Raw genomic sequence first — 27,090 nt, forward strand, 5'->3', positions numbered from 1 at the left:
TGGGATCGAGCCCCATGTCTCTGCAGGGAGTCCGCTTCTCTTCCTCTCTCTCTGCCTCTCCCTCTGCTCACTCACACGTGTGCGTTCTCTCTCTCAAATAGATGAAGAATTTTTTTTAAATCCCTGAATCCATATAAAAAATGCAGAGAAGAGTTTGTTTTTGTTTTTATTTTTTAAATGATCCCTAGGCACCTAGGTGGCTCAGCGGTTTAGTGCTGCCTTCAGCCCAGGGCGTGATCCTGGAGACCTGGGATCGAGTTCTGTGTTGGACTCCCTGCATGGAGCCTGCTTCTCCCTCTGCCTGTGTCTCTGCCTCTCTCTGTCTCTCTCTATGTCTCTCATGAATAAATAAATAAAATATTTTTTAAAAAATAAAAAATAAATGATCCCTGAACACGGTCCCCACTCACAGGACTACTGAGGCTCAGGAGACCCTCCGTATAACAAAGCCCTGTCAAACAGGCCCCTCCCCCAGGAAACTGAAGCCTGAACCTAATACCTCTCCCTCAGGGCGTGGGAATTTCCAACTCTGGGAATTCCAATGGGGAAGTCCTGCACCTGAAATGCTCAGGTGAGGTTTCCTGCTGTTGCTGCCTGTAGGAGAGTCTGGGAAGGGCCACATTCTCAGGCATCTGAATCACAGCCAAAGGACTTCCAGATATTCAGATCGCCTGATCCTAGGCTCCCCAGCAGCCCTAACTGTACAACATGAACCAGTTACTCTGCCTCATCTACCCACCAAAGACAGAAACACATCCCGCAAATGGGTCCACAAAAGAAGAGAAGGCCCAAGCTACATCTGAGCACGTAGCATAGCACTTGGCATAGTAACCACTCAGTGAATTCTGACTTTCTATCTGCTTTCATCTCTCAGTGAGTGGAATTGAAGAGACGAAAGAAAATTCAGAAACAGGAATAGGATACGGGTGAAGGACTCACATAGCAGCTCTCACAGATGTTCTTGGTGAATATGAGGGAGGGTCATGAGGTAGATGGGCTGGAAAGAGAAAAGGGCCCTCTCTCCTCAGGAATTCCTAGTTCCTGGGCAGCCCAGGTGGCTCAGCGGTTTAGCGCCGCCTTCAGCCCAGGGCGTGATCCCGGAACTCGAGATCGAGACCCATGTTGGGCTCCCTGTCTGGAGCCTGCTTCTCCCTCTACCTGTGTCTCTGCCTCTCTCTCTCTCTCTCATGAATAAATGAACAAAATCTTTAAAAAATAAAAAAAGGAATTCCTGGTTCTTCTGGAGACAGTCGAAGATCCAGAGGGTGGGAGCCCCACTGGATTCAAGCCCGACAGCTCTGGCAGGAAGGGGAAAACTGTGTGGTATGACGCAGGGGTGGGATGGCTCACTGGAGTGACCTAGATAGGGCCTCCTCCAGCCGAGAGCTGAAAGTCGGTCATGGGGTGCATGGGGTGAGGGGACTGCTGTTACTCGCCCTGGGGCCCCCACACTTGCCAATGATATATGGAAAGCAGACCTGAAGTGTGAACGAGGGGTGAGGACTTTCCATCTCACCCTGGACAGGGCCAGTGGTCCCAGAGTTTCCTCCTCCCTTTCCTCTCCAGGCTTACCCAGCCCCTATCTTTCCACCTCCTCCCTCACACCCAATGAGCTTAAGTTTTTCTTTGGAGGGCAGTTGACTGGGTAGTGGCTGAAGGGGCCTTTGGGCAGCAGGGAAGAAGTGCTAGGCCCTCAGGGCTTCATTCCTTCTCCCCCAGCCCTGTTGCTCTGGGGAAGCTGCTAACCTTCCCCTGTCACCATCCTGCTCTCTGATGAGAGGGACGCCAGAGAAAAGCCTGCCCTGTGGAGTCTGGGGAGGACCAGGTGGCTCTGAGAAGAAGGTGCTTGGAGATGCTTCGGGGTTTGAGGAGATGCCCTTCTTCCCCCTTCCCACTGGGCTAATAATGCTGGGGCAAGTTCATTCAGAGGCAGGAGGTGGGTGGGAACCGAGCAGATGGGCTTCTCAGAGGGCAGAGGCCAGAGGAAGGGATACGAATTGTTTCAAGCAACCAGAAAAAGAGAGCCTGTGGGGACACCTGTGTAGCGCCCCGACAAGACCCGGGCGCAGCGCGGCACCTGTGTTTGGCAGCACTAGAGCTTTACGGACTTTATTCTCTTGGGGCTCGCCCGCAGATTCCAGACGGGCCCCTACACTTCCCCGGCCTCAGCCCACCATCACCGCCCCGAAGAAGGTCTTCCCCCGGCGGTAGTCCACCATATCGGGGTGACTGATGTTGACGTACACGCGCTCGCCCCTGCGGAGCTGTACCAGGCCGCCGAAGCCCACGCTCGTGTACCAGAGCGGCCCGTACTCGCGCGCCCGGGCCGGGCCGGGGGCCGGGGTGACGGTCTCCGCGCCCTCCAGCAGCAGCTCGGGAGACCCGGGCCCGTAGGCGCCCCCCGCGCGGAACAGGCGGCTGCGCAGCGTCACCGGGGGCTCGGGCGGGCCCCGGCCGGCAGGGGGCGCCCGGCCCCGGTAGCCGACGTGACAGTAGAGGTAGTAGAGGCCGTCCCGGGGGAGCGCCAGCCCCTCGGCGCCCGAGAACAGCGTCCCGCTCCTCAGAAACGCCTCCTCTTTCTTCGCCTCCCAGCCGAGGCCCTGCCCCTTGGTCCAGGCGCCTGCGGAGAGACGGGCCTGTCGGCGCCCGGGGCCGGCCTGGAGGAGCGGGCCGGGCCGGGGACGTCGGGGTGCGCCCGGGACAGCACGCGGGCGTTTACGCCCCCGCAGGCAGCGGCCGGCCCGAGAGCGCGTGGGCGCCCCCGCCGCGGCGACGACGGGCAGGGGCTGGGGCCCCGGGGGCGGGGCGGGGCCGGGCGGGGCGCGGAGACCCAGCCGCGTTTTGCCTGCTCCAGGACGGGAGAGGCTGGGATGCGGGAGGAGAGGAAGGTGGGCGCTGTAGGGCCCAGGGGGGTGATGCAGGTCCCACTCCGAGCCCCGCAACAGCAGAGCAAAGGGAGTCTAACTGTGACGAGCAGAACCGGCCCCCTGGGACCACCTATGAGGTCCTTACCTATGAGGTGGGCGGCGGGGAGCCTGGAACTGAAATCTGCTTCTGCTTCCTCCTCTGGCAGCTCCTGTGACCCTGGAAGAGGGGAAGAGTCCACTATTGGGGCCCAGGGTGGTCATCCATGCGTGGTGCCCCTGAGAGGACAGGGTGTCCGGGTGGGATTCCAGAGGAAGAGTACATCGGGGTGCAGATAGATGGGACCTGGGCATCCCTGAAAGGCTGGAGCAGGGGAGGGGAAGATGGTCTGCTCTTACCCAATCGCTGCTGGGCCTGGGCTTGCATCCCCGGGTCAGCGGTCCTGGTTACCTGAGCAGGTGGGGTCACAGTGCCCAAAGTTCAGTTTTAGCTGACGCCAGCCCCACCCCTCCCATCGCAGACTCAAGCTCCAGGCCTGAGGTGGATTCCCACCAGTCCTATCCCCAGCACACATCTCCCTGAGAGCGCCAGCAAGTGAGGCATATGGACTTGGTCAGAGATGGAGGGCTGAGGATGTGATGGGGAGAGGAGAGGAGATAGCCACACAAGCAGGAAGGAGCTTGGAGCTAGCAGGACACAATAGCGTCACAGAACATGGAAGGAGGACCAGCAAAGAGACAGACAAGGCATCCCCACCAGGCACAGCCAAGCCAACTGAGCAGGATGACACAAGAGACCCCCAGGCATCGAGAGAGGTAAGTGGGCATTAGCATACAGCCCTTCTAAGGCTGGCTGCATCTACTCACCAGTCCTCCTCCTGGCTCCTGGGGCACCAAGGCCCTCACAGCCAAGACAGTGATAGGCACAGCCAGCAGCAGGGTCACCAGGGAAGTGGCTCCTGCCACAGCCAGCAGGAGGCAGCCCTTCCCCTGGGGCCTCCTACCCCAGCCCTCTAGCCACAGTGCCCCCATTGAGACTGAGCTAGGGCCAGGGCAGGGGGGCTTTCATACCTAAGGGGTGGGGCCACCCCCTCCCCATAGACCCACACACCTGGCTGGGACTTTCCCCACACCCCTGCTCCCCTCACCCAGCTTCCTGTTTACCCAGAGCTGGGGTGGGGCAGCTGGATGTCAGGTTCTCTGAACTGGGGAAGGAGTTGGGGTGAAGAGACAGGCCTGCAGGGTAGAGCTGGAGGGGGCCTTAGAGATCTTCTGGCTCAGCGGGGAGAGATGATAGCTTACAGAAAGGCAGGAAGGAAAGCTGCATGAGGAGAACACCCAACTGCATTTCTAGGGCAGTCTGCATTCTTCTACACCCCAGTGATGGGTGCTGGAGGGAGGGCTGTATCCACATCCTTGAGGTCAAGCGCTGCAATAGGAGGACAAAAACTGAGGTCTTGAGGGATGGATATCTGGGTCCCTGAGAAGAACTTATGCTCGCACTGGATTGATGCCCCCTTCCATCCCCTCACTTACCCCTAACGCCCAGAGCTTGCTGAGAAGCAGAGTTAAGCCAATCCACAGAAATAGTAGGTGAAAGGGGCCTCAGCCTCCCCACTGACTATTGACTCACTGAGGAGTGATGGAAATGAGTATTACCTCCCTTGCTCCACAGAGTGTAGACAGGAGAGCGATGGGGGCATGGCCCCAACTCCTAAGAGCTTCACTGTCTAAAGTGGGCCCCATCCATGTTTATGAATAAATGAAGGAAGGACAAATGAATGAATGAGGAAGCAAAATAGAGCAGCAATGAATGGTATGGTAGACAGTGCAGTGGGAGTTGAAGGGAGGAAAGACCAGGTCCAAGGAAGTTGGAGGTGGTCCCAGATCATGTCCCCTTCTTAATAACATCTCTGGGGATCCCCGGATGGCACAGCGGTTTGGTGCCTGCCTTTGGCCCAGGGCGCGATCCTGGAGACCCGGGATCGAATCCCACATCGGGCTCCCGGTGCATGGAGCCTGCTTCTCCCTCTGCCTGTGTCTCTGCCTCTCTCTCTCTCTCTGTGACTATCATAAATAAATAAAAATTAAAAAAAAATAAGATCTCTGCAATTAGGTAATAGTAATAATAATGTAGCTGTTATACAAATAGCACGTAGCATGTGCTTGCCACCGATCCATGCACTTTATATATAGTAATTCTTTTAATCCTGACAAAAACTCTACGAAGAAACTGAGGTACAGAGAGGTAAAGGAACTTATAGAAAGCCACGCTGTAGTGGCAGGGTCAGGATTTGAACCCAGGCAGTCTGGCTCCACAGATTTGACCACAAGACAGTTAAACACACACACACACACACACACACACACCCTGAGTTTTTACATTTTAATGTATGTAAATCTTAACTTCCTCAGAACCCCAAAAAAGAAATGAGGAAATAAAAGCTGGATTCGAATCACTGATAAGCATGGTAAAAGGTTTAGAGGTAAGATGTGTACTGATGTCTGCAACTTTGAAAGGTATCCATAAAAATGAGATAGATTGATAGGTATGTGATAAAGCAAATATAGAAAACTGTCAATTTTAGAATATAGGTGGTAGGGATATGTTCACTGTAAAATTATTTCAATTTTGTTCTGTTTGAACATCTTAATAATAAAATGTGTGGGGAAATAAAACCCTGAATCTTATCCTGCTGTCCAACACGGAGGACACTGTGGATGGGGGGAGAGGGAAGAAATGCCAGAAAGTTTCTGAATGTGAAGGAGGAAATGTACATGCATATGAACGCAGGCATGGATGGCACCTTACCTCCTCCCTCAACATGAGTTCTCCAGTCTCCACCCTCCTTTTTTTTAATTTAATTTAATTTAATTTAATTTAATTTAATTTATTTTATTTTATTTTATTTTATTTTATTTTATTTTATTTTATTTTATTTTATTTTTTAGTCTCCACCCTCCTTAAGGACTCCAGCACCCATCTCCTTCTCTATCTCAGTGCCACTAACAGGCCTTCATCCAGGTTACTGTCCAGAAGTTCTCAGATCACGGCTTTTATTTTTGTGCTCAACATCAGAATGCTGCCTCCTACAGGAAATCCACCTAGATTGCCTACTCTTCTTTTCCAACCCCAACTTGTCATCAGCTTTCTGTCCTAGACTCTCAGCAGTACTGAGGTACTCCTATGCATCTAGTCTGGCTGCCTCTGACTCTGTCCATCAATCAGTCAGTCAAGTGCCCTGCTAGATACAGCCTCAGAACACCAGGCAAGTTACCCCCAAACTACCAGTGCTCCCATTCTGGTGTGGGAGCCTGGAGGTGTGTCTACACATATACATTGGGATCATGAGCTCACAGCGGATGCAGTGTGAGGAGTAATTGAGGGAAAGTTAATCAGGAAAGGTACCTAGAGAAGGTATACACTCATGGACTACTAGCAGGCTCAGCAGGCTGGCTGGAGCTGAGGGGGATTATAGGCTTGGTTATGGTCCTAGGAGTCTGAAAGGAAAGATGTCATAACCCCAACCTTCAAAGCCAAATTTCCTCTCCTGACAAAGCTAGGGAGGTATCCAGACTGGGGGAGACGGTAAAGCCAGAGGAGGGGCAAGAATGTCTGAAGTGGCAACACCTCTCCACCCAGACAGCTCTGGCCAGTCTGGAGTCTCTACCCGCAGGCCACAGCTTTGGATAAGCTGGGAGAGAGTAGGCACCCTGGTAGGGAAAATGGGGGGGGGGGCAGCCACACCCCACAGTGAAGCTAAAATGAGGGAAGAGAGTATGGCTTTTGAGGTTCCCTGAGCCCTGGAGGCACCTGCTGTCCAGCCTCTGTCTCTGCTCCCCAAAGAATTAAATACAATCTACTTCTGCTCCCACTTCCTCTCATGTCTATCTCAGGCCCTCCTCTCCACCTGTGTTTCTGCTCCACAGTCCACACACACACCCCACAATTCCTCCTGAACCTAGGAGGGTCCTAGTTGCCAGACCCTGGTCAGTGCAGCTGGCTCTGGTGGCATGAAGTCAGCAATCCCCTCTTTGCCCTCAAACAGGAACCAGTGGTTGCAGGGCAGGAAGTGCCTGAGGGGAAGTTATGGGGCCCACACGCTCCTCCATGCCACACTTCAGCCCTTGCAGGGTCTGCCCGTGGGAAGTGGCTCTCCACACCAGCCAAGTGGGGCCCTGCTCTCCTCAGTGGCTCTGGCTGAGGGGCGGCCCCAGCTGCCAGGTAGCACTGGATACCACCCTCCCCACTTTTCACTAGTCCACACATATACTGGAAACCCTGTTCCTCCTCTTCCATCAGCCCCTCACCAGAACCTAGAACTACCCAGTGCTGGAGAGGCCCCTAGGAACCACCTCATCAGTCTAGGGCAGAGGAAGGGGGGTGTGCTCTAGATTCTGGGGTTCAAGGCCATTTGTGCCATTTCTGGGCTGGACCTGCTCCTAAGAGTCTGGACTCAAGTTTGGGTTCCTCATCAGGCAAAAGGGGCACCTTTTGATACCTATGTTGTGGGGATTAGCAGTGACAAATGGAAAGTGCCCAGATCAGGGTTGGCACATTAGTGGGGCTCCTCAGCCTTGGGACAGTTGTAATGAAGGGCCCCACGTCTTACACATGAGGAACTTGAGGCACGTGATGTGGCCCAGGCCACTTAGCTGAGCAGAGCAGGGCTACATTTCCTGACCTCCGGGTCAGTCTTCAGTGCTGGACCTAATGACAGTTTGTGAGAAATGGAGAGAGGGTAAGGAAACCCTCTGCCCAGGGAGGGTGGTGGGGAGAGAGGATAAAAGGCAGTGTATGTGTACTTTTACACATAGTAGGTGGGCAAGGGACCTCTGTGGGGAGACCCAGGGACAGCAGGGGTGGCAGTGGGAAGCCTTCGAGGGGTGAGCGGTCGTCATGCGTAGGCCTGAGGTCGTAGGCCTGAGGTAACCCATGAGAGATGGGCACCTCTGGTAGAGGTGAGGTAACCCAATCCAGGTTGAAGAATCCCAGCATGTTTCTCTGCCTCTAAACTGTTGGGGGGGTTGCAGAGACACCCAAGGCTGAGCAGGAGGATGAGCAGGAGGATGGGGGAAGCCAGAGGGACAAACGGGTCTCCCCTTCCCTGCAGGTTTATGCCCTTACCTATATGGCGGGAGCTTGGGGCTGGGGGGGCTCCTGCTCCTGGCTGTGCTCATTCTGTCCGCCTGTCTGTGTCGGCTTCATCGGAAAGGTGAGCCCCACCTTTACCCTCATTCGCCCCCCCCCCTTTCACAGAAGTCCCTGTCCCATCCCATCCCACCCGCCCCGAGACGGAGAGTGCAAGTGAGGAAACACCCTCTGGGCCGGGGCGGGAGTGGGGGCGCCGGCCTGCTGAGCTTCTTCTTTTCTTCCAGTGAGGAGGCTGGAGAGGAGCTGGGTGAGTCCGGACCGGAGGCGGCGACGGCGGCAGGACGGGCCGAGGGCCGCGAGGCGAGGCGAGGCGACACAGGGGAGGGAAAGCAGGGGCATGAAGGAGGCGGAGGCGGGAGAGGAAGAGGCAGACAGAGGGACGTAAGAGAGAACTGGTGTAGGGAAAGGAAAAGGGGGCAAGAGAGAGGAGACAGAGTCAGAGAGACAGAGAACCAGAGAGAGAGAGAGAGAGAGAGAGAGTGGGCTAGAGAACGAGAGGGAGAGTAAGGGCCACGGAGCTGGAGCTGCGGGGAGAAGAGGCGGGGGGGGGGGGGGGGGGGGGGGGGGGGGGGGGGGGGGGGGGGGGGGGGGGGGGGGAGCGGGGCCTTAGGCGGCCGAGGCGGGGCAGGGGGCGCTGGGGGCCGTGAGGCGCGCTGGGCTGGGCAGCAGCCTGCGGGGAGGCGGGGAGGGCCGGCCCAGGGGGCTCCTCCAACCACCTCCCAGCAGCACCTTGTCCCTGGCCCCAGGCCCAGCTCTCAGAGCAAGAGCTCCACTACGCATCTCTGCTGCCCGTGCCCTGCCGTGAGGGACCCGACCTCAGCCACAGGGAAGGCTCCAAGGAGGACCCCGGCACTGAATATGCCTGCATCGCCAAAAACTAAGCCCCCCGAGCTCCCCCAGCCGCCTCCCTGAACCCAGGAGGACCCTGTGGTCCATGCAGTAAACACCATGATCTCGCCACCTTCTGTGTCTCAGTCTTCTCAGTCCAATTCAACTCCATCCCACCAAACAGCACCACCGTCAAAACCTAAGCAACTTATCTCCCCACCCATTCGGTGGTCCAGGAGTGATTCCTCGGGCAAAGAACGGTGTTGAGGGGCCCAAACTCTCCTGGAGGCCAGAAAGAGTACACATATGGGCCTGGATGGAGTGGGGGTTGACACATAGGGCTCACCAGATCTGATGCCCCCATTCCTCAGGAGACTCAGTCTCCATGCCCCAAAGAGGTAGAAGTGTTGAGCCCTGGGATGGTGATGGGAAGGGGCTCCAGGTATGGCTGCTGGGAAGCTTGCTCCTTGGACCTTTCCAGGCCAGGCTTGGTGAGGGGAGAGTAAAGAGTCGGGGGACCCTTGGGACGCCTGGGTGGCTCAGCCATTGAGCGTCTGCCTTTGGCCCAGGGCATGATCCTGGGGTTCCAGGATAGAGTCCCACATTGGGCTCCATGCGTGGAGCCTGCTTCTCCTTCTGCCTGTGTCTCTGCCTCTCTCTCTCTCTGTCTATCATGAATAAATAAAACCTTAGGGAAAAAAAAAAAAGAGTGGGGGGACCCCGGGGAGGAGCATATTTGGGTATCAAGAATGGAAAAAGAAGTACAGGAGACTCATAAGATGGCATTAGTGGTGGGGCAGAGGAGGATTTATTAGGGTCTCTTGAAGAGGGTTGGATGTCTGGGGTCTGGAATCACTCATCAGAGTCCACCTAAGAAATGGCAGCGTGTTCCCAGGTGACCGTGGCCTGCAGGAGAGAGGACAGGAGTTGCTGGGCACCGCAGCCCTCTTGCTGGTCTCCGTCCCCACCCCCCAGCTCTCTTCCACCATTGCCCTGGCCCCATTCCTTACATTTGCCTTGGTAATAGATGGTGCTGCCCATGGCCACACAGATAAAGCTGAAGGCATAGAATCCAGCCCGAAGGAAGAGGACTGTGCTGGCCCCTAGCCAAGGAGATCCTGCATGGGGACCATAGAAGGAAGGGGAGGAGGGGGCCCTAAGGAAGAAGCACGCACAGGCCCAGGGAGGGACAGAGAGCTAGGGCCTCAGGGAAACACTCCCAACTTCCAGGAAGAGGGGGGCCTCCCACCTCACCTTTCTCTACCACCAGCAGTGTCCCATTCCCTGTCCCAACACCTAGGCCCAGAACCTCCACTCTGCACACATAGACTCCAGCATCACAGTCTTGGATGTCCCAGATGTGTAGCTCAGCCTGATGGTCACAGAGGAAACGGGAAGAGGGAAGAGGGGCCAGGCGGCCCCTGAACTCGGGGGTCCCATTCCTCACTTCCTTCCCTGGGGCCACCTTGTCCCGGTACCACGTGACAGAGCCAATGGCCAATTTCCTTTCGCTGGCATTGAAGGAACACGGCAAGAAGGCAGCAGTGCCCTCCTGGGTATGAATCTCAGGGGGCTGGAACACCCAGAGAGCACGGGATCCTGGCAGGCAGAGAGAAGACCCAGAGAAACCTCCCCGGTTACAATATAGGGTGGGAAAGGACAATAGAGCTTGCAGTAGAACATCCCGACTGTGTCCCCACCCACGGAGTATCCAGAGGAACAAGCACTTTGGTACCTCATAAAACCCTTTTCTCTCTACCAGCCTAGTTTCTTAACACTGCTTATTAAATAGTTTCTCAAATCCTTTCCTATACCAACTCTCATCCTCACCCCATCCCATCATTCTCCAACTACATTCACTCGTAGTATCTTGCTGGAACTCAACCTGTTACATTGAAATTGGAGCTCATTAATGAATGTGGCTGTCTAGTTAACTAATAATTAACTATATTACTCCAGGTATTCTTTTCATACCAATGGCATACTCTATAAGTACACCACCCTGGCTACTTTGCTTTTTTGTTAAAGAACATAAACTAATAAAGTCTTCGGGTGAAGACACAGCTATAATTGATTGAAATCCCTGTTTAACTCATCCAAATTAATTAAGGCAATTAGTAAAATCTCCGATTAGATTCTCTAGTTCATGAATTTTACCTGTCATTCTTCTGTTTCAGAGGTTCTTAAACTTGAGGGCCTATTGGAATCACCTGGAGGGTCTGTTAACACAGGTTCCTGGGCCCTACCCCCAGAGTTTTTTACTCAGTAGATTTAGGGTGGGGGGCCTGAGAAATTGCCCTAGGTTCCCAGCTGATGCTAAAGCTATGGGTCTGATGGGGCCCCTGGTTGGCTCAGTCCGTTAAGCATCTGTCTGCCTTTGGCCCAGGTCAGATCCCAGGGTCTCAATTGAGATGAAGCCCTGTGTCAGGGTCCCTACTCAGCAGAGAGTCTGCTTCTCCCTCGGTCCCTACCCCTACCCCTGCTCATGCTTGCCCACTTGCTTGCTCTCCCTCAAATACATAAAATCTTTTAAAAATAATAAAGCTGTGGGGATCCCTGGGTGGCTCAGTGGTTTAGCATCTGTCTTTGGCCCAGGGTGTAGTCCTGGGGTCCCAGGATCAAGTCCCGCGTCAGGCTCCCTGCATGGAGCCTGCTTCTCCCTCTGCCTGTGTCTCTGCCTTTCTCTCTGTGTGTGTCTTTCATGGGTAAATAAATAAAATCTTAAAAAATAATAATAATAATAAAGCTGTGGGCCTGATGTCCACACTAAGTTCATGGATATGGCTGATAGTTAATGTCTCTCAGTTAATTAAAATCAGTTTCACTAAAAAACTTCCCTTAGAGTTAATTAGGTCTTCCAAACTCCTAATTACATCTAGACTCTAGATAATAAGCCTTGCTTAATAGGCTTATTAAGCTCATCGAATTAAAATTGACCCCTTAAAAAAAATTCACCTCTTCCTCCCCTCCAGCCCTTTATACTGGTTATTCAACTTCATCTTACCAAGATGGTGGCTGGGAAGAAAGGATGTTTGGGATGGAAACTGGGGTGTGACTCTCCCAGTAGCAACATGGAGAAATGGAGGAAATTGTGAACTGGGGGTGTCCACACTGCTTCGACTTCCAGAAGACCCCACCCGCTCCCATTCTTTCCCAGCCACCCACCTCAGGCCTCAATGTCAGCCTCTTCCATCCTCCCTTTTCCCAGGCCCACACACTCCCAGGGTTCTGGAAGAAAGCTCTCTCACCTGGATGGACCACAATGAAGATGAGCAACAGCATCCAGGTCATGTCAGAGGGTATTCCAATTGGCAAAGGGGACCTGAGAAGTAAGGTCTGGGTGGAGAAAGAGCAACCTACTGCTTGTGGCCAAGCCTTTGGTCACCAGATGGAGGTTAGGAGCTTCCTATGATACACAGGACTCACATATCTCTTATCAAGGACTTCGACTGCCTGGGACCTCAGGCATCAAATGCATGCCTCACTGAGGAGAGAGGATGCTGCTGAAGACAGTATCTGGGTCACTAAGAGGCGGAAGTAACACATGGTCAAGTGGCCTAAGTGTTTGAGGGAAAGGGGGGCTTAGATCGCTGTTCACAGTAGGGTGGGTCTGTGAGACCAGGATGTGGTTCCCCTACCTCCTGAGGTTCAAGAAGACCATAATAAGCTTCCAGAAACCCTCCTGTGCTCAGAGCTAACATACTTCCACCTCGCCTCAGTTCAGTGGTGCCCAGGCCACCCCATCTGTTCCCTTCCCTTTAGGCTGGGCCGTCCCCAGAGCTGCTCTAGAAATTCTATAATTGAGGGGATTAGGAGAAGCAAGCTGATTGGTGATGGTGGCAGGCGGTTGCTAGGGTCTTTGCTTGGAAGCTTCATTTGCATAGCAATCAACCTGTTTTACTTAGATCCTGTTGACTTGAGTGGTTTGGCTGGGTGATTGCGAAGGATGGAGAGGTCTGGATTCATTCATATTCAGATCTCCATTAAAGGAATATACCCCTTGCTGGGGTCTACTCTACTTGTGGTGCTCTGCAAGCACTTGTCACCCACTGGTAAACCCACTCTATTATTTTATTCACTATTTAGCTAGCATTTCTTGAGAAACTACCAAGTGCCCATTACATGAAAAATATTCTTACAGACACAAAGGAAAGCCTTTGAGTTCGTAACTCCAAGGTTATACAAGGATTGGTACAAGGATATACCTCAGGGGCCCCTGGGTGGCTCAGTTGGTTAAGCATCTGCCTTTGGCCCAGGGCATGATCCCAGGGTCCTGGGATCAAGTCCCATGTTGGGCTTCCTGCAGGAAGCCTGCTTCTCCCTCTGCCTGTGTCTCTGCCTCTGTGTGTGTGTGTGTGTGTGTGTGTGTGTGTGTCATGAATAAATAAATAAAATCTTTAAAAAAAGAATACACCACACATTGTTGTATATGTATTACACACCTATATGAGATAGCACAGCACCTAGAAGAGGAGGATTATATGCACAATACTAGATGAGGTATGGGCCCAGCCTTTACCATACAATTCTCTTTGGCTCTTTTTATATTAACGCATCTTTTCCCTTTGTGATGGGGAAACAGAGGACTAGCTGAGGACAAAGCACAAGGCCAGGGCAGCACATTGACAAGTCCTTAAAACAGGCAGAGGGACCTTCCTCTATGGACTCAACTGCCTCAATGGTCATACTTTGCTAAGGGTAAAAGGTAATCTTAGCTCGACCCCCAGGATCCTACAAGTCTACTTTAACAGGTAAAAATTCCTTTAGAAAGTTCCTTTATCTCCATCCCCCAAGATACATGTTGGCAATCATCCCCCAAGCACATAGCCCACCCATACACATCTGAAGGGTCTCATGACTCAGGTTTTATTAGACGGTAATAAGTGACCTTTTCCCAACAATAGCTGGTCCCCTCAAGGTCCTGGAAACCTTGCTTCCAAATTCCTTAGAGAGTATGCTATCCTCAAACCCCTCCCAACTCCCAGGTATATAATCAGCCACCCCTCATGGGCCGGGGCAGCAGCCCTTCCTGCCCATGGGTCCTGTCCCCCTGCTTTAATAAAACCACCATTTTGGGATCCCTGGGTGGCTTAGCCATTTAGCGCCTGCCTTTGGCCCAGGGCGTGATCCTGGAGTCCCAGGATTGATTGCCGCATCAGGCTCCCTGTCTTGAGCCTGCTTCTCCTCCCTCTGCCTGTGCCTGTGCCTCTCTCTGTGTGTGTCTCTCAGGAATGAATAAATAAAATCTTAAATAAAAAAAATAAAAAAAAAACACCATTTTGCACCAAAAGTGTCTCAAGAATTATTTCTTGGTCATCAGTTCCAGACCTCACCTATATTCCAAAACATCATCATTTGTGTCCCTGTTTCTAGCTCTGTTTCACAATACATCGGTAAACTCCAATTCCTATTCTTCACTGTAGTGATTGGAGTTTTCTTTTGGAGAAGCAGCAGTGTCATGGTTAAGAATGCTGGCTTGGGAATGCATAGGTGGCTCAGTTGGTGGCTCAGTTGGTTGAGCGGCTGTCTTTGGCTGGGGTCATGATCTCAGGGTCTTGGTCTCGGGCTCTCTGCTCCACAGGGAGTCTGCTTCTCCCTCTTCCTCTCCCTCTCTTTCTGTCTCAAATAAAATCTTAAAAAAAAAAAAATACTAGCTTGGAATCAACCTGGGTTCAAATACCAGCTTCTCTACAAACTAGCTATATGATCTTGAATAAATTATTTAACCTCTCCAAACCACCTGCTCAAGCACACATGCCTCATCATCTGGGGAGGACTGTCTCAGCCATTCTCCATCTGTAGAGTAGAGCCATTCCTCTTCTGGGCCTCTAACCCGAGGGTGGGAAATGGACCTGCCATGGTCAGGCAAGGGCTGCCCCCTGGTGGTCATGGAGCAGGGGGAGGTGGTTTTTCTCACTCTGAGATGCAGAAAGGTGGTTTTTCTCGGATGGATCTTAACTCCAGCTTCCTTGCGCCCAGTACGTTACCTTGCCTTGCCCCCTCTCGTCCTATCAACAGCCCATCTCCACCCCCAAAGAGTCAATGTAGAGGCCATTGTCTCTTCTACTCACCTATGTATGAGAAGCCTGCAGTTTGAGGAGGGAGTGGAGATCGTCACCAGTAGAATGGGGGTGTGGGGCTGGGATGGGCACCTGGCCTAAAGATATAACTTCCATACTCTCACAGTACACACACATGGCACTGCTCCATGTCCTAGGGCAATGTGGCTTAGAAGTAAAGTCAGCCGAAGTTGGAGTCCTGGTTGCACTACTCACACCTGTGCGATGAGAGTAATATCTTGTCAATGTCCAGACTCCACTGTATGGGATGCTCTGTGTATGTTAGCTCCCAGTTCCTCCTCAGTTTGGGGCTAGGATGACCATTGTTACAGCTGTGTCTGAACTCAAGTGTATCCTGCTCTCTCCACCTCTTGTCTCTACCTAAGATTTCCAATTTCCAAAAATGTGGATTCCAAAGATTGTACTTGGGTTTTTTAAAAAGATTTTATTTAATTGAGAGAGAGCACATGAGTGGGATGAAAGATCAGGGGGAGAGAAAGAAAGACTCCCCACCGAGCAGGGAGCCTGACATGAGGCTCGATCTCCAGACCCTGGGATCATGACCTGAGCTGAAGGCAGTCACATAACTGACTGAGCCACCCAGGAACCCTGTACTTGGATTTTTTTTAAGTCCATCTAGAATAAATCCTAGTATACTGTGTAGATTCAGGGACCCTTTTCTTTTCTTTTCTTTTTAAAGATTTTATTTATCTATTCATGAGAGACACAGAGAGAGACAGAGAGAGACGCAGACTCCATGTAGGGTGCCCCACGTGGGACTCGATCCCAGGGCCCCAGGATCAGGTCCTGGGCTGAAGGTGGCACTAAACCACTGAGCCACCTGGGCTGCCCCTGGGGTCCTTTTCAATAGCTCTGAGATCTCTAGGGAACTTTAACCTGCAGGATGGTAACTGTTGCACTAATTAGCCCAAGGATGGACTTTTTTCAAAGAAACTTTTACTGGGGACTCAAGAAGAAAGGCAACCAATAAAGTTGTGAAGTGGATGCACACACATCTTGAATTTAACTCCTTTCTTTCTAAACCTACTTTAAAAAATATTTTATTTTTAATTAATCTTTACACCTAGCACAGGGCTTGAACTCACAACCCCAAGATCAAGTCACATGCTCTTTGATCCAGCCAGGTGCCCATCTGGTCTAACTTTTTAAACATCTCCCTATGAGCTGCCTTGTGGGTGGTCAGGACCAATAAACACAACTCAGAGTTCAGAGCAGGAACAGAAATGAAGACACAGAAGGAACTCTGGAATCCCAGTACAGTGATCTTGTGTTAGTAGTGCTGAGATGTGGGTGCCTTCTCCTTTAGCCAAGTCCTTATAAACATTTTCAAAGAATTAGCAGCTCCCATGTTCTACTTTTAACCTCTAACCACAGCTTCTCTGAGGCTCCTGCATCAGACCTCACCACCTTCAGTCTCCTTGCTGACACAGACTAATCTCCTTCCCATTCATCAAGAGCAGGCACCTAACTTCCCAGCTTCCTATCTATTTCAACCTCTGCCATCTTTCTGGGAGACGATATCCATGTAAATTATGTTTTAAACACTGAGATATAAATATATGCAGTAAAATTCACAGATCTTTAAAAAAAAAATTTAAGCGCCCAGACCTTAAGCGTCTAGTTCAATGTCTATGCACCCCTGTAAACAACATTGCAAGTGAGAAACAGATCACTTCCATCACCCCAGAAAATTCTCCCATGCTTCTTTTTTGGTCAATCCCTCTCTTCTCCCAGAAGCAATAACTGATTTGTACCCCTATAGATTCATACCCCTATATTATACCTCTATACCTCTATTCTTGAACTTCATGTAAGTGTAATCATATAGTATATACTCCTGTATCTGACTTCTTTCATTTTGTATAATGTCTGTGAGATTCATCTATTTCGCATGTATCAGTAGTTTGCTCTTTTTTTTGTCTTTTCTTTTCTTTTCTTTTCTTTTTTTTTTTTTTTTTTTTTTTTTTTTTGCTGAGTGGTATTCTATAATATGGGTGTACTACAGTTTATCCACTCACCTGATGATGTACAAATGGGTGGTATGAACATTCCCTTTTTTTTTTTAAAGATTTTATTTATTTATTTGAGAGAAGGAGAGAGCACAAGCAGGGGGAGTGGCAGAGAGGGAAGCAGGCTTGCTGCTGAGCAGAGAGCCCCATGCAGGGCTCCATCCCAGGACCCTGAGATCATGACCTGAGTTGAAGGCAGATGCTTAACTGACTGAGCCATCCAGGCACCTATGAACATTCTTGTACATGTCTTGCAAATGATTTTTCTTTTCTTTTCTTTTAAATTTTATTTATTTATTCATGAGAGACACAGAGAGAGAGGCAGAGGGAGAAGCAGGCTCCACGCAGGGAGCCCGATGTGGGATTCGATCCGGGGTCTCCAGGACCACACCCTGGGCTGAAGGCAGGTGCTAAACTGCTGAGCCACCAGGGCTGCCCTTTCTTTTCTTTTTTTTTTAGAGAGAGAGTGTGTGTAAGATGAGGGGAAGGGCAGAGGGAGAGAATCTTAAGACTCCATGTTGAGCCCAAGTGGGGGCTCAATTCCACGACTCATGACCTGAGTCGAAATCAAGAGTCAGATGCTCAATGGACTGAGCCACCCAGGTACTCCAACAAATGATTTTTCAATATACTAATGTCCCAGTTGCTTACCTTGTCTACTCCAGCCATCACCTTGATTCTACATGCCTGCACCTTAGATCATGTGACCATGGAATTTGTTTCACTTTGGAATCTTCCCTCTCTTTCCTAGGAACATAAAAGCAATTAGGTCTGAGTCCCTCCAGACTCCTATACCCTGTATATGTGCTTTCACACAATTCCACTGTTGATGGATTTTTTTTTAATTTTTATTTATTTATGATAGTCACACACACACAGAGAGAGAGAGGCAGAGACATAGGCAGAGGGAGAAGCAGGCTCCATGCACCCGGAGCCCGACGTGGGATTCGATCCCGGGTCTCCAGGATCACGCCCTGGGCCAAAGGCAGGCGCCAAACCGCTGCGCCACCCAGGGATCCCTGTTGATGGATTTTTGTATTCTTTCTCTCCCACTTTCATTCAACAAATATTGAGCATCTACCAGGCTTACCTAGGCAATCCTGTCATAGACAGTTTTAACCACCACTTATTCTCTGTCCAGTCTCCAATCTATATCTCCATCACAGTCTATACCTTCCCCTGAGGCCTCTTTCTTGAGCCAAGTCCAGAATATCTAGCTGTCCTCTAGACATCTCCTCCAGAGTGTTCTACAGGTGTTTCAAAATTATCAGTGTCCACCCAAACTGGGTCAGCCTCCTGGTATTCCTCATCTCAGTGAATGGAAATACAATCCATCTAAATCACTTAAGGCAAAAACCTGGGATTTCTATTTTTCTGCCTTCTCCCTCAATTGCCCCATCCAAATAGTCTCCAAGTCCTGTCGATTCTGCCTCTGAAATCTCTCTCTCTCTCTCTTTTTAAAAGTTTTATTTATTCAGAGAGAGCAAGAGAGAGGCAGAGACACAGGCAGAAGGAGAAACAGGCTCCATGTAGGAAGCCCGACGTGGGACTCGATCCCGGATCTCCAGGATCAACCCCGGGCTGCAGGCGGCGCTAAACCGCTGCGCCACCGGGGCTGCCCTGCCTCTGAAATATCTCAAGCATCTTCCCACCTCTTAATTCTCATAGCTAGTTAAGGCCCTTGTCATCTCAGGATGAAATTAGTACAATTGCTTCTCTGACGGATAGTGTGGTTTCTTCTCAATATCCATTCCATACCTTCTGTTCCAAGTGTTGAGGCTCATCTATCTATTCAGCAATGCTTTTATTGAGTTCTTTCCACATGCTAGGCTTTCCATCTACCTCTTCTTTTATGTTTTTCTTCACCTTTCCCCTTCTTGGTCCTATCTCCCACATCTCTGCACATGACTCTTCTCACCAAAAATTTTAAAAGATATTTATTTATTTATCTATCTATCTATTTATTTAAGAGAGAGCAAGCATGGGAGCGAGGGGCGGGTGAGCAGAGGAGAGGGAGAAGCAGCCTTCCTGCTGAGAAGAGAGCTGGATAGGGGACTTGATCTCAGAACCCCGGGATCATGGGATCATGACCTAAGCTGAAGGCAGATACGCAACTGACTGAGCCATCCAGCTGCCTCTCTTCTCACATCTTTATTCATATCACTTGTTTTTTCCTTATGTCTCTATCCACAACCCACGTCTCTCTCCACATCTTTACTCTGTCCCCCCAGGTACATCTGCTTATTCACTAATTCTTTCATTCAACAAATATTTGGTGAACACCTTCTATTTGTGAGGCACTTATCTCTCCAACCCTCTCTCTTACCTCATTTCTCTCTACATCTTTTTCCACCTCCCCATCTTTCCCTACATTTTCCCAGCACCTCTCTTTCCCTCAGCCCATCTCTCATTTCTCTTTCTCCCCCATTTCTTTCTGGGTGGGAGAATGAGTCAAGGCTGGCAAAGCACTTGCATTTTTCCTCTGGGAGCCAAGGAAAGCCTTCCCAGACTCTATCAGGCTGGCTGGGACCACTCCCAGATGCCCTCAGATTCTCTGTGCCAGGTTCTTTACTCAAAAAAAAAAAAAAAAAAAAAAAAAAAAAAAAAAAAAAAAACAAGAAAGAAAGAAAAAGAAAAGAAAAGAAAAAAGAAAATTAACCTACGCTATTAAAAGAAAACTTTATTTTATTAAAATATTTTATTTATTCATTAATGAGAGACACAGAAAGAGAGGCAGGGACAGGAAGAGGGAGAAACAGGCTCTCTGCAGGGAGTCCTGATGCAGAACTCAATTCCAGGATCCCGGGATCACGACCTGATCTGAAGGCAGATGCTCAACTGCTGAGCCACCCAGGTGCCCCTAAAGGAAAACTTTAATTCACATCCATCAGAAACTGGTAAATCAAACAGGTAAATAATTACTAAAGACAAAGAAAATGAAACCAGATAGTAAACAAGCTTGATCTAAGGGAAATATATAGAATCCTAGAAAAACTAGAAAATATGCACTTTTCAGGTACAACATAGACATTTAGAAAAAGAATCAAAATCATATAGAACACAATTGCTGACCAAAAGCCATAACAATTTAAGAGCAATAACAAAGAATATTTATTACATGCCTAGAAAGTTTTAAAAGTATTTTCTTTTTTTAAAAGTATTTTCTAATGTATTTTTAAGCTTTAGAAACCCTAAGTAATTCAAATGTTCAAGAAAATATTATAATAGAATTCAAAATATTTTGAACTGAAAGACAGTGATAATACTGCCTATCTAAGCTGTGGAATGAGCTACAACAACTCATGGACGAAAATAAAGGTGTATATTAGGAAAGAAAGTTTGTGAGGCATCTGGAGGACTCAGTCTGTTGGGTGTCTGGTCTTGGTTTCCGCTCAGGTCATGTTCTTGGTATCTTGAGATGGAGACCCAAGTCTGGCTCCACACTCAGCAGGGAGACTGCTTGAGATTCTCTCTCCTTTCCTCTGCCCCTTCCCCATGCACATATGCTCTAGCACACGCCCTGTCTCTTACTCTCAAATAAGCAAATAAATCATTAAAAAAAAAAAAAGACAGTTTGAAAATCTTTGAGTTGGACAGATAATTCAAGAAATTAGAAAAAAAGCACATAATAATCCTAAGAAATTGAAGAAAATAATAAAGATACTTTTAGAAATTAGGGACATAAAAAATATACAATAGAGCAGAAAACATTTTTACATATATATAAAATATGTAATATTCTACATATTTACAAAGACTACTAATATTAAAAAAATCTCTGGGATCCCTGGGTGGCGCAGTGGTTTGGCGCCTGCCTTTGGCCCAGGGCGCGATCTTGGGGATCCAGGATCGAGTCCCGCGTTGGGCTCCCGGTGCATGGAGCCTGCTTCTCCCTCTGCCTGTGTCTCTGCCTCTCTGTCTCTCTGTGTGTGACTATCATAAATAAATAAAAATAAAAAAAAAAATCTCTGACCAAATTGATTACACAAAAAAAGGAGAAAGGGAGAGAGGGCACACACACACACGAATAAATAATTTAAAGGGAATATAATGTCAGAAACAGTAAATATTTACATTGTAAATTTTGAGAAATGAATAATTTTCTAGAAAAACATATGACCAAACTGACTTAAGAAAAAAATTAAAAGCCTGATATACCTATAACCATTAAAGAAATTGAATCAATTGTTTAAAATTTAGCCATCATCAATGGAGTGCCTGGCTAGCTAAGTCAGAAGAGTGTGTGTTCTTGATCTGAAGGGGAGGAGGACTTGTGAGTTTGAGCCCCACAGTGAATGTAGAGACTAGTTAAATAAATAAATAAATAAATAAATAAATAAATAAATAAATAAACTTAGAAAAAAAATAAGCCATTAAAAAAAAATCACCAAGCCCAGATAGTTATGAAATTTTCAAAACAGATCATTCCAGGGATGCCTGAATGGCTCAGCTGTTTAGCTCCTGCCTTTGGCTCAGGGCGTGATCCTGGAGTCCGAGGACCCAGTCCCACATCGGGCTCCCTGAGTAGAGCCTGATTCTCCCTCTGCCTGCGTTTCTGCCTCTCTCTCTGTGTGTCTCTCATGAATAAATAAATAAAATCTTAAAAAAACAAAACAAAACAAAACAGATCAGGCGGATCCGTGGGTGGCTAACCGTTTTTGCGCCTGCCTTTGGCCCAGGGTGTGATCCTGAAGTCCCTGAATCGAGTACCACGTCGGGCTCCCGGCATGGAGCCTGCTTCTCCCTCCTCCTGTGTCTCTGCCTCTCTCTCTGTGTCTATCATAAAAAAAATAAATAAATAAATCTTAAAAATAAAAAGAAAAACAGATCATTCCAATCATATAAAGATTGTTCTAGTGATTCTAATGATCAGGAAACAGGAAAAGTTTCTCAATTTATTTCATAAGATTAATGGAAGCCAGGCAAAAGCAATCTGATAAAGTAAAATGATAAAACAATTTCACTTATAATTAGATGCAAGACAAAAAAAGAACTTAATAAAAAGATTAACAAACATAAACCAGAATTGAATAAATAATATAAAACAACTTAACCAAGCAGAGGCAGAGACACAGGCAAAGGGAGAAGCAGGCTCCATGCAGGGAGCGCGATGTGGGGCTCGGTTCCTGGGACTCCAGGATCAGGCCCTGGGCAGAAGGCAGACGCTAAACCACTGAGGCACTCAGGCATCCCAAACAGCAGTCTTTATCCTAGGAAAGTAACTCACTGTTCATGCAATTCCTAATTCTGTTCATACAATTTATTGCATTAAGAGATTAGGAGAAAAATCCATGGGACTCTCAATCAATACAGTAAAAGCATTTAGTTGCTTTTGTTCATGATAGTAACTACTCAGATTTTAAAAATAGGAAGAAAAGTTCACAAGTCATTCATTGTTTTAAAAATTACAAACGTAGGGCAGCCAGGGTGGCTCAGTGGTTTAGCGCTGCCTTCAGCCCAGGGCGTGATCCTGGAGACACGGGATCGAGTCCCAAGTCAGGTTCCCTGCATGGAGCCTGCTTCTCCCTCTGCCTGTGTCTCTGTGTGTCTCTCATAAATAAATAAAATCTTTAAGAAATAAAAAAATAAAAATTACAAATATGTATTATGTCTATGTTTTTCCATGAAATGTAGTGTTCATTTTTGAAATAGTTTTGTATTTTTTTTGTTTCTTCCTGTTCCCATTCTTGTTATCTACCATGTTTTCTGATTATTTGCATTTCTTTTTTTTAAGATTTTATTTATTTATGAAAGACAGACAGACAGACAGACAGAGGCAGAGACTCAGGCAGAGAAAGAAGCAGGCTCCATGCAGGGAGCCCGACATGGGACCCGATCCCAGGACTCCAGGATCACGCCCTGAGCCAAAGGCAGACACTCAACCACTGAGCCACCCAGGTGTCCCTGATTACTTGCATTTCTGATATGTGTCCTTCCTTCACTGCTAAAAAGCTACACCAAATTTTGTTGCTTTTCAATTTATGATGGAATTTTAGACTGCAATTTTCACCAGCTTTTGGCAATGTATCTCTGGTGAGTTGTCATCTGTCAATAAATTGTGTTGCCTTTATTATTATTATTATTTTATTTATTTATTTGACAAAGAGTGAGAGAGGGGGGTGGGCAGAGGTAGAGGGAGAAGCAGGCTCCCGCCTGAGCAGGAAGCCAGATGCAGGGCTCAATCCCAAAACCCTGAGATTATGACCTGAACCCATGAGCCTAAGCCAGACACTTAACTGGCTGAACCATCCAGGTGCCCCACTCTTTTTTTTTTTCTTTAATTTTAAATTCAATTTAGTTAACATATAGTGTAATATTAGTGTCAGGGGTAGAACTTAGTGATTCATCACGTGCATATAACACCCAGTATTCATTACATCACATTCCCTCCTCAATGCCCATCACTCAATTACCCCATCCCCCACTCCCCTCCCCTCCAACATTTCCTACAGTTAAGAGTCTCTCATGGTTTGCCTCAGTCTCTGTTTTTATCTTTTTTATTTTTCTTTTGCTTCCCTTATGTTCATCTGTTTTGTTTCTTAAATGCTATGTATGAGTGAAATAATGATATTTATCTTTCTCTGACTTATTTCTCTTAGTACAATACCCTCTAATTCCATCCACGTCATTGCAAATGGCAAGATTTTTGTGTTGCTCTTTTTTACCTTCTTTCTCATAGAAGATATCTTTCTTCTTTTTATCTTCTTTCTCAAAGAACAGAATCGTTGTTCATTTCTTTTTTCTCTTCCTTTTTAAAAAAGATTTTTATTTAATTATTTAAGAGAGAGAGATAGAGCATGAGCAAGTGGGCAAAAGGAGAGGGAGAAGCAGAGTCCCTGCTGAGCAAAGAGCCCTAAGTGGGTCTTGATCCCAAGACCCTGAGATCATGACCCGAGTTGAAGGCCCATGCCTAACCAACTAAGCCACCCAACAACTGCTCTTTTTCTTTTTTAAACTCTATGTTCAACGTGGGGCTCAAACTCAGGACCCTGAGATCAAGTTACATCCTCTACCAACTGAGCCAACCAGAAGTCTTTTTTTTGTTTGTTTGTTTATGTCCATGTTTTTTTTTAAGATTTTGTTTATTTATTCATGAGAAACAGAGAGACAAAGACACAGGAAGAGGGAGAAGCAGGCTCCATGCACTGGGAGCCTGATGTGGGATTCGATCCCGGGTCTCCAGGATCGCGCCCTGGGCCAAAGGCAGGCGCCAAACCGCTGCACCACCCAGGGATCCCAAGAGCCGCTATTTTAAGGAGCTTCTACATATCTGTGCTCAGATCTAGATTTTGCAGCCTGTCAGCAAACCATCTATTTCTTTTATCTCCATGTTCTCAGTGGATTCCTCACAGCTGCCCTCTAATGCACCCCTGAAGCAATTTGCTGGCCTAGAAGTCCTACATCCCCTTCACCCTTACTATTAGGAGCCGCCTTGTCTATGACCCAGGGGGCGGGCCCCTGGGTCTGGATGGGCCATGTCTTGCCTGTTACTTTTCATAGGCTTTCTCCACATTTGTGTTTATGCTGGGTTTTGTTCTCCACCCTTTTGCCCTCCTAGATACTCTTACTTTTCACGTTTGCCCTGTGTGAGAGCAGCTATTGCTTTATCTCAGGAAGTTTCTCTGAGCCTCTAAGCTCTATCCCACTATGGTAGTCTGCCAAACCATCCTTGATAGAAAGAAGAGTCCGGGAGGCAGTCTCACCTCGAATACAGGCCAGAGCCTTCCCAAAGGCCTATCACGCCCTATACAATCTGGCCTCATATCCTGCCTGTTTCCCCTCACACACCTGGCTCTAGCTACACGGGCCATCCTGCTACTTTACAAATACTCCAGATAGCCAGACATGTTCTCACCTCAGGACCTTTGCACTTGCTGTGCCCACTGCCTGAAATGCTCCTCTCTCATATAGCCACATGGCTTATTTCCATACTTCCCTGAAATAGTTTTTTTTAAGATTTTAAGTAATCTCTACACCCAACATGGGGCTTAAACTTACAACCCCGAGATCAAGAGTCATGTGCTACACTGACTGAACCAGCCAGACACCCCTTCCTTGAAATTTTTGCTCAAATATTTTCTTAGAGAAGTCTCTCTGATCACCCTCTTTAAAACTGCAGTCCAGGGCACCTGGGTGCTCAGTCTGGTAAGCATCCAACTTCGGCTCAGGTCATGATCTCAGGCTCCTTGCTCAGCAGGGAGTTTGCTTGTCCCTCTTCCTCTTCCTCTGCCCCGTCCCCTGCTCATGCTCCCACTCGCTCTCTTTCTCAAATAAATAAAATATTTTTTAAAATAATAAAAATAGGGCAGCTCGGGTAGCTCAGCAGTTTAGCACCACCTTTAGCCCAGGGCCTGATCCTGGAGACCTGAGATCGAGTCCCATGTCGGGCTCCTTGTATGGAGCCTGCTTCTCCCTCTGCCTGTGTCTCTGCCTCTCTCTCTCCCTGTGTCTCTCATGAATAAATCTTTAAAATAATATTAATATTAATATTAATATTAAAATAGAATAAACCAGCAGTCCACCACTGCACGTTCTATCCTCCCTTCCCTACTTTGTTTTTCTGTATAGGTACCTGCCACCTTTAATATGTTTATTATTTTAAGAATTTTTCATTTTTAAGTAATCTCTACATCCAACTTGGGGCTTGAACTCACAACCTTGAGATCAAGAGTCACATGCTCCACTGACTGAGCCAGCCAGGTGCCTAAATATGTTTATGTTTATAGTCTGTCTTCTGCAGTTAGATTGTCCATGAGGATGAGAATTGACATTTGTTTGGATCACTGAGGTGGCATATAGTACGCATCTGATAAATATTTGTTGAATGAATGAATGTATGAGTAAGGAAATGAATTCTCCTCACCAGGCATTGAGACTTGAGTGCAGGGTTGCAGCTTTCTCTGAAAGGGACAAAGCAGTTACAGTAAAGAGAAGTCCAGAAGTCAGAGTTTACCCCAGCATCTTCCCCCACCTGCATGGGTCAGGGAGAGGGCAGTGAGAAGTGAACACTCCCAGTTGCAGAAGGGGAAGTAAGGTGGGGGGGAGAGGGAAAGGAAAAGTGTTTCCATCTATGCTGGGGGAGGGTAGGTGGAGCTCTGGGTGGGGAGTTTGTTTTTATTTTATTTTATTTTTAAAGATGATTTATTTGAGAGAGTGAGAATGGAGGGGCAGAGGAAGAGGGAGAGAGAGACTCTCAAGCCAACTCCACACTGAGCAGGGAGCCCCCTCAGGACTGGATCTCACATGCCTGAGAAACCAAGTGTCAGACAGTCACTGAACTGAGTCACCCAGGCATTCCTGGGTGGGGAGTTTGAACAAAAATGTCTCAAACATTTGAGGGGAACATGCTATCCTCACCTCCCCTGGAAGTACTACCCATGCAACAAAAAAAGGAAAAATGATATGCGTGGGGAAGACATTTATTAGAGGCTACTTACCCACTCTATTGAACCCAGGGTGACTGGCACCAAATCACATACACACACACACACTGCCTCCTCTAAGGCTGGCTTTATACACACACACACACACACACACACACACACACACACACGCTTTTGTGTCCACAAATGCTGCCTGTCTCAGCACCACTTTCATTTCTTCCAAAGAATCTACTTAAATTCTCTAATTCCTGAGCTCTGTAGATTTCACTAAATATTTCAAGGAATATATGATGAGTGGATTACATTGCACTCTCTAAAGCAAACAAATACAACTAATGTGCTAGACATTTCCATATTTCCGAGTGCCTCTGGGGAGCTCCCAGACTGGGAATGAAGCTTGTCTCCCTTTCTGATCCTATACCATCTTGCCATCCTCCTAGATCTGCCAGTGGACTTCAGATTTTTCTCCTATTTCACGGCATAGAAAAATCCCAGTCAGTCCTTCCTAGGCTGTGTATCCAAACCTGTGTGCCCAGACTCATGACATCCAACAAAATGCAAGCCTTAAGACTTACCTGCCCTCCTGACTTGTTCAAAGATCATTTATTTGTTCCTGAGAGTAACTACCCCTCCCCCATACCTCCAGTGGCTTCTTCCTCCCCTGCACAGACTGGGCTCTCCTTAAGAGGAACCAGGGAGAATGCTATTTTCTCATCTCCATCCTAGAGCCCCCCTCCCGGCCGCTTGCTCCTGGGGTGCTCTGTCAGCAGA

At 48.3% G+C, this 27,090-nt stretch overlaps 3 protein-coding genes and 1 long non-coding RNA gene across 13 annotated transcripts; 2 read left to right on the forward strand and 2 right to left on the reverse strand.

Annotated features, from left to right (window-relative positions):
- Window positions 1-2,100: 2,100 nt before the first annotated feature.
- On the reverse strand, window positions 2,101-3,896 carry LTB (lymphotoxin beta). Its single transcript, NM_001033510.1, is given in 4 exon segments — window positions 2,101-2,620; window positions 3,013-3,084; window positions 3,264-3,315; window positions 3,732-3,896. Coding segments are annotated over 4 exon segments (744 nt in total). The 3' UTR covers window positions 2,101-2,165.
- LOC119874139 lies at window positions 2,799-5,712 on the forward strand. The gene is made up of 3 exons (XR_005367531.1): window positions 2,799-2,888; window positions 3,386-3,680; window positions 5,280-5,712. It is a non-coding gene; the product is annotated as an uncharacterized LOC119874139 (long non-coding RNA).
- Window positions 5,713-7,449: 1,737 nt separating this feature from the next.
- LST1 (leukocyte specific transcript 1) lies at window positions 7,450-8,979 on the forward strand. Of its 2 annotated transcripts, none has more exons than XM_038553490.1 (4): window positions 7,450-7,606; window positions 7,979-8,080; window positions 8,244-8,266; window positions 8,766-8,979. In XM_038553490.1, the coding sequence occupies exons 1-4, from the start codon at window positions 7,579-7,581 to the stop codon at window positions 8,898-8,900; spliced, it is 288 nt and encodes a 95-aa protein (XP_038409418.1). In that variant the 5' UTR covers window positions 7,450-7,578; the 3' UTR covers window positions 8,901-8,979. The 2 variants fall into 2 exon arrangements, with proteins under 2 accessions (XP_038409418.1, XP_038409419.1); XM_038553491.1 differs by having other exon boundaries at window positions 7,506-7,588.
- Window positions 8,980-9,636: 657 nt separating this feature from the next.
- Window positions 9,637-27,006, reverse strand: NCR3 (natural cytotoxicity triggering receptor 3). Of its 9 annotated transcripts, none has more exons than XM_038553488.1 (7): window positions 26,895-27,006; window positions 25,800-25,836; window positions 17,588-17,683; window positions 12,096-12,169; window positions 10,102-10,446; window positions 9,858-9,965; window positions 9,637-9,753 (listed from the first exon to the last, which is right to left on the reverse strand). In XM_038553488.1, exons 4-7 carry the CDS (start codon window positions 12,136-12,138, stop codon window positions 9,707-9,709), a joined length of 543 nt encoding a protein of 180 aa, XP_038409416.1. In that variant the 5' UTR covers window positions 12,139-12,169; window positions 17,588-17,683; window positions 25,800-25,836; window positions 26,895-27,006; the 3' UTR covers window positions 9,637-9,706. The 9 variants fall into 9 exon arrangements, 6 of the variants coding, with proteins under 6 accessions (XP_038409416.1, XP_038409413.1, XP_038409412.1 ...); XM_038553485.1 differs by having other exon boundaries at window positions 12,096-12,183; XM_038553484.1 differs by lacking the exon at window positions 25,800-25,836 and having other exon boundaries at window positions 12,096-12,183; window positions 26,895-26,980.
- Between the last annotated feature and the right edge of the window lie 84 nt (window positions 27,007-27,090).

This window comes from Canis lupus, chromosome 12 (assembly GCF_011100685.1).
Source record: "Canis lupus familiaris isolate Mischka breed German Shepherd chromosome 12, alternate assembly UU_Cfam_GSD_1.0, whole genome shotgun sequence".
Taxonomy (NCBI): Eukaryota; Metazoa; Chordata; class Mammalia; order Carnivora; family Canidae; genus Canis; species Canis lupus.

Bases quoted from the DNA above. Each gene is read 5' to 3' on its own strand.
- LST1 (XM_038553490.1), top strand. From the start codon at position 7,579: ATGACAGTTTGTGAGAAATGGAGAGAGG. The intron at 8,081-8,243 runs GTGAGCCCCACC...CTTTTCTTCCAG, and splicing joins GTGTCGGCTTCATCGGAAAG to TGAGGAGGCTGGAGAGGAGC. The intron at 8,267-8,765 runs GTGAGTCCGGAC...CCCTGGCCCCAG, and splicing joins GGAGGCTGGAGAGGAGCTGG to GCCCAGCTCTCAGAGCAAGA.
- NCR3 (XM_038553485.1), bottom strand. The intron at 9,966-10,101 runs GTGAGGTGGGAG...GTCCCCATGCAG, and splicing joins ACTGCTGGTGGTAGAGAAAG to GATCTCCTTGGCTAGGGGCC. The intron at 9,754-9,857 runs GTAAGGAATGGG...TCTCTCCTGCAG, and splicing joins CATCTATTACCAAGGCAAAT to GCCACGGTCACCTGGGAACA.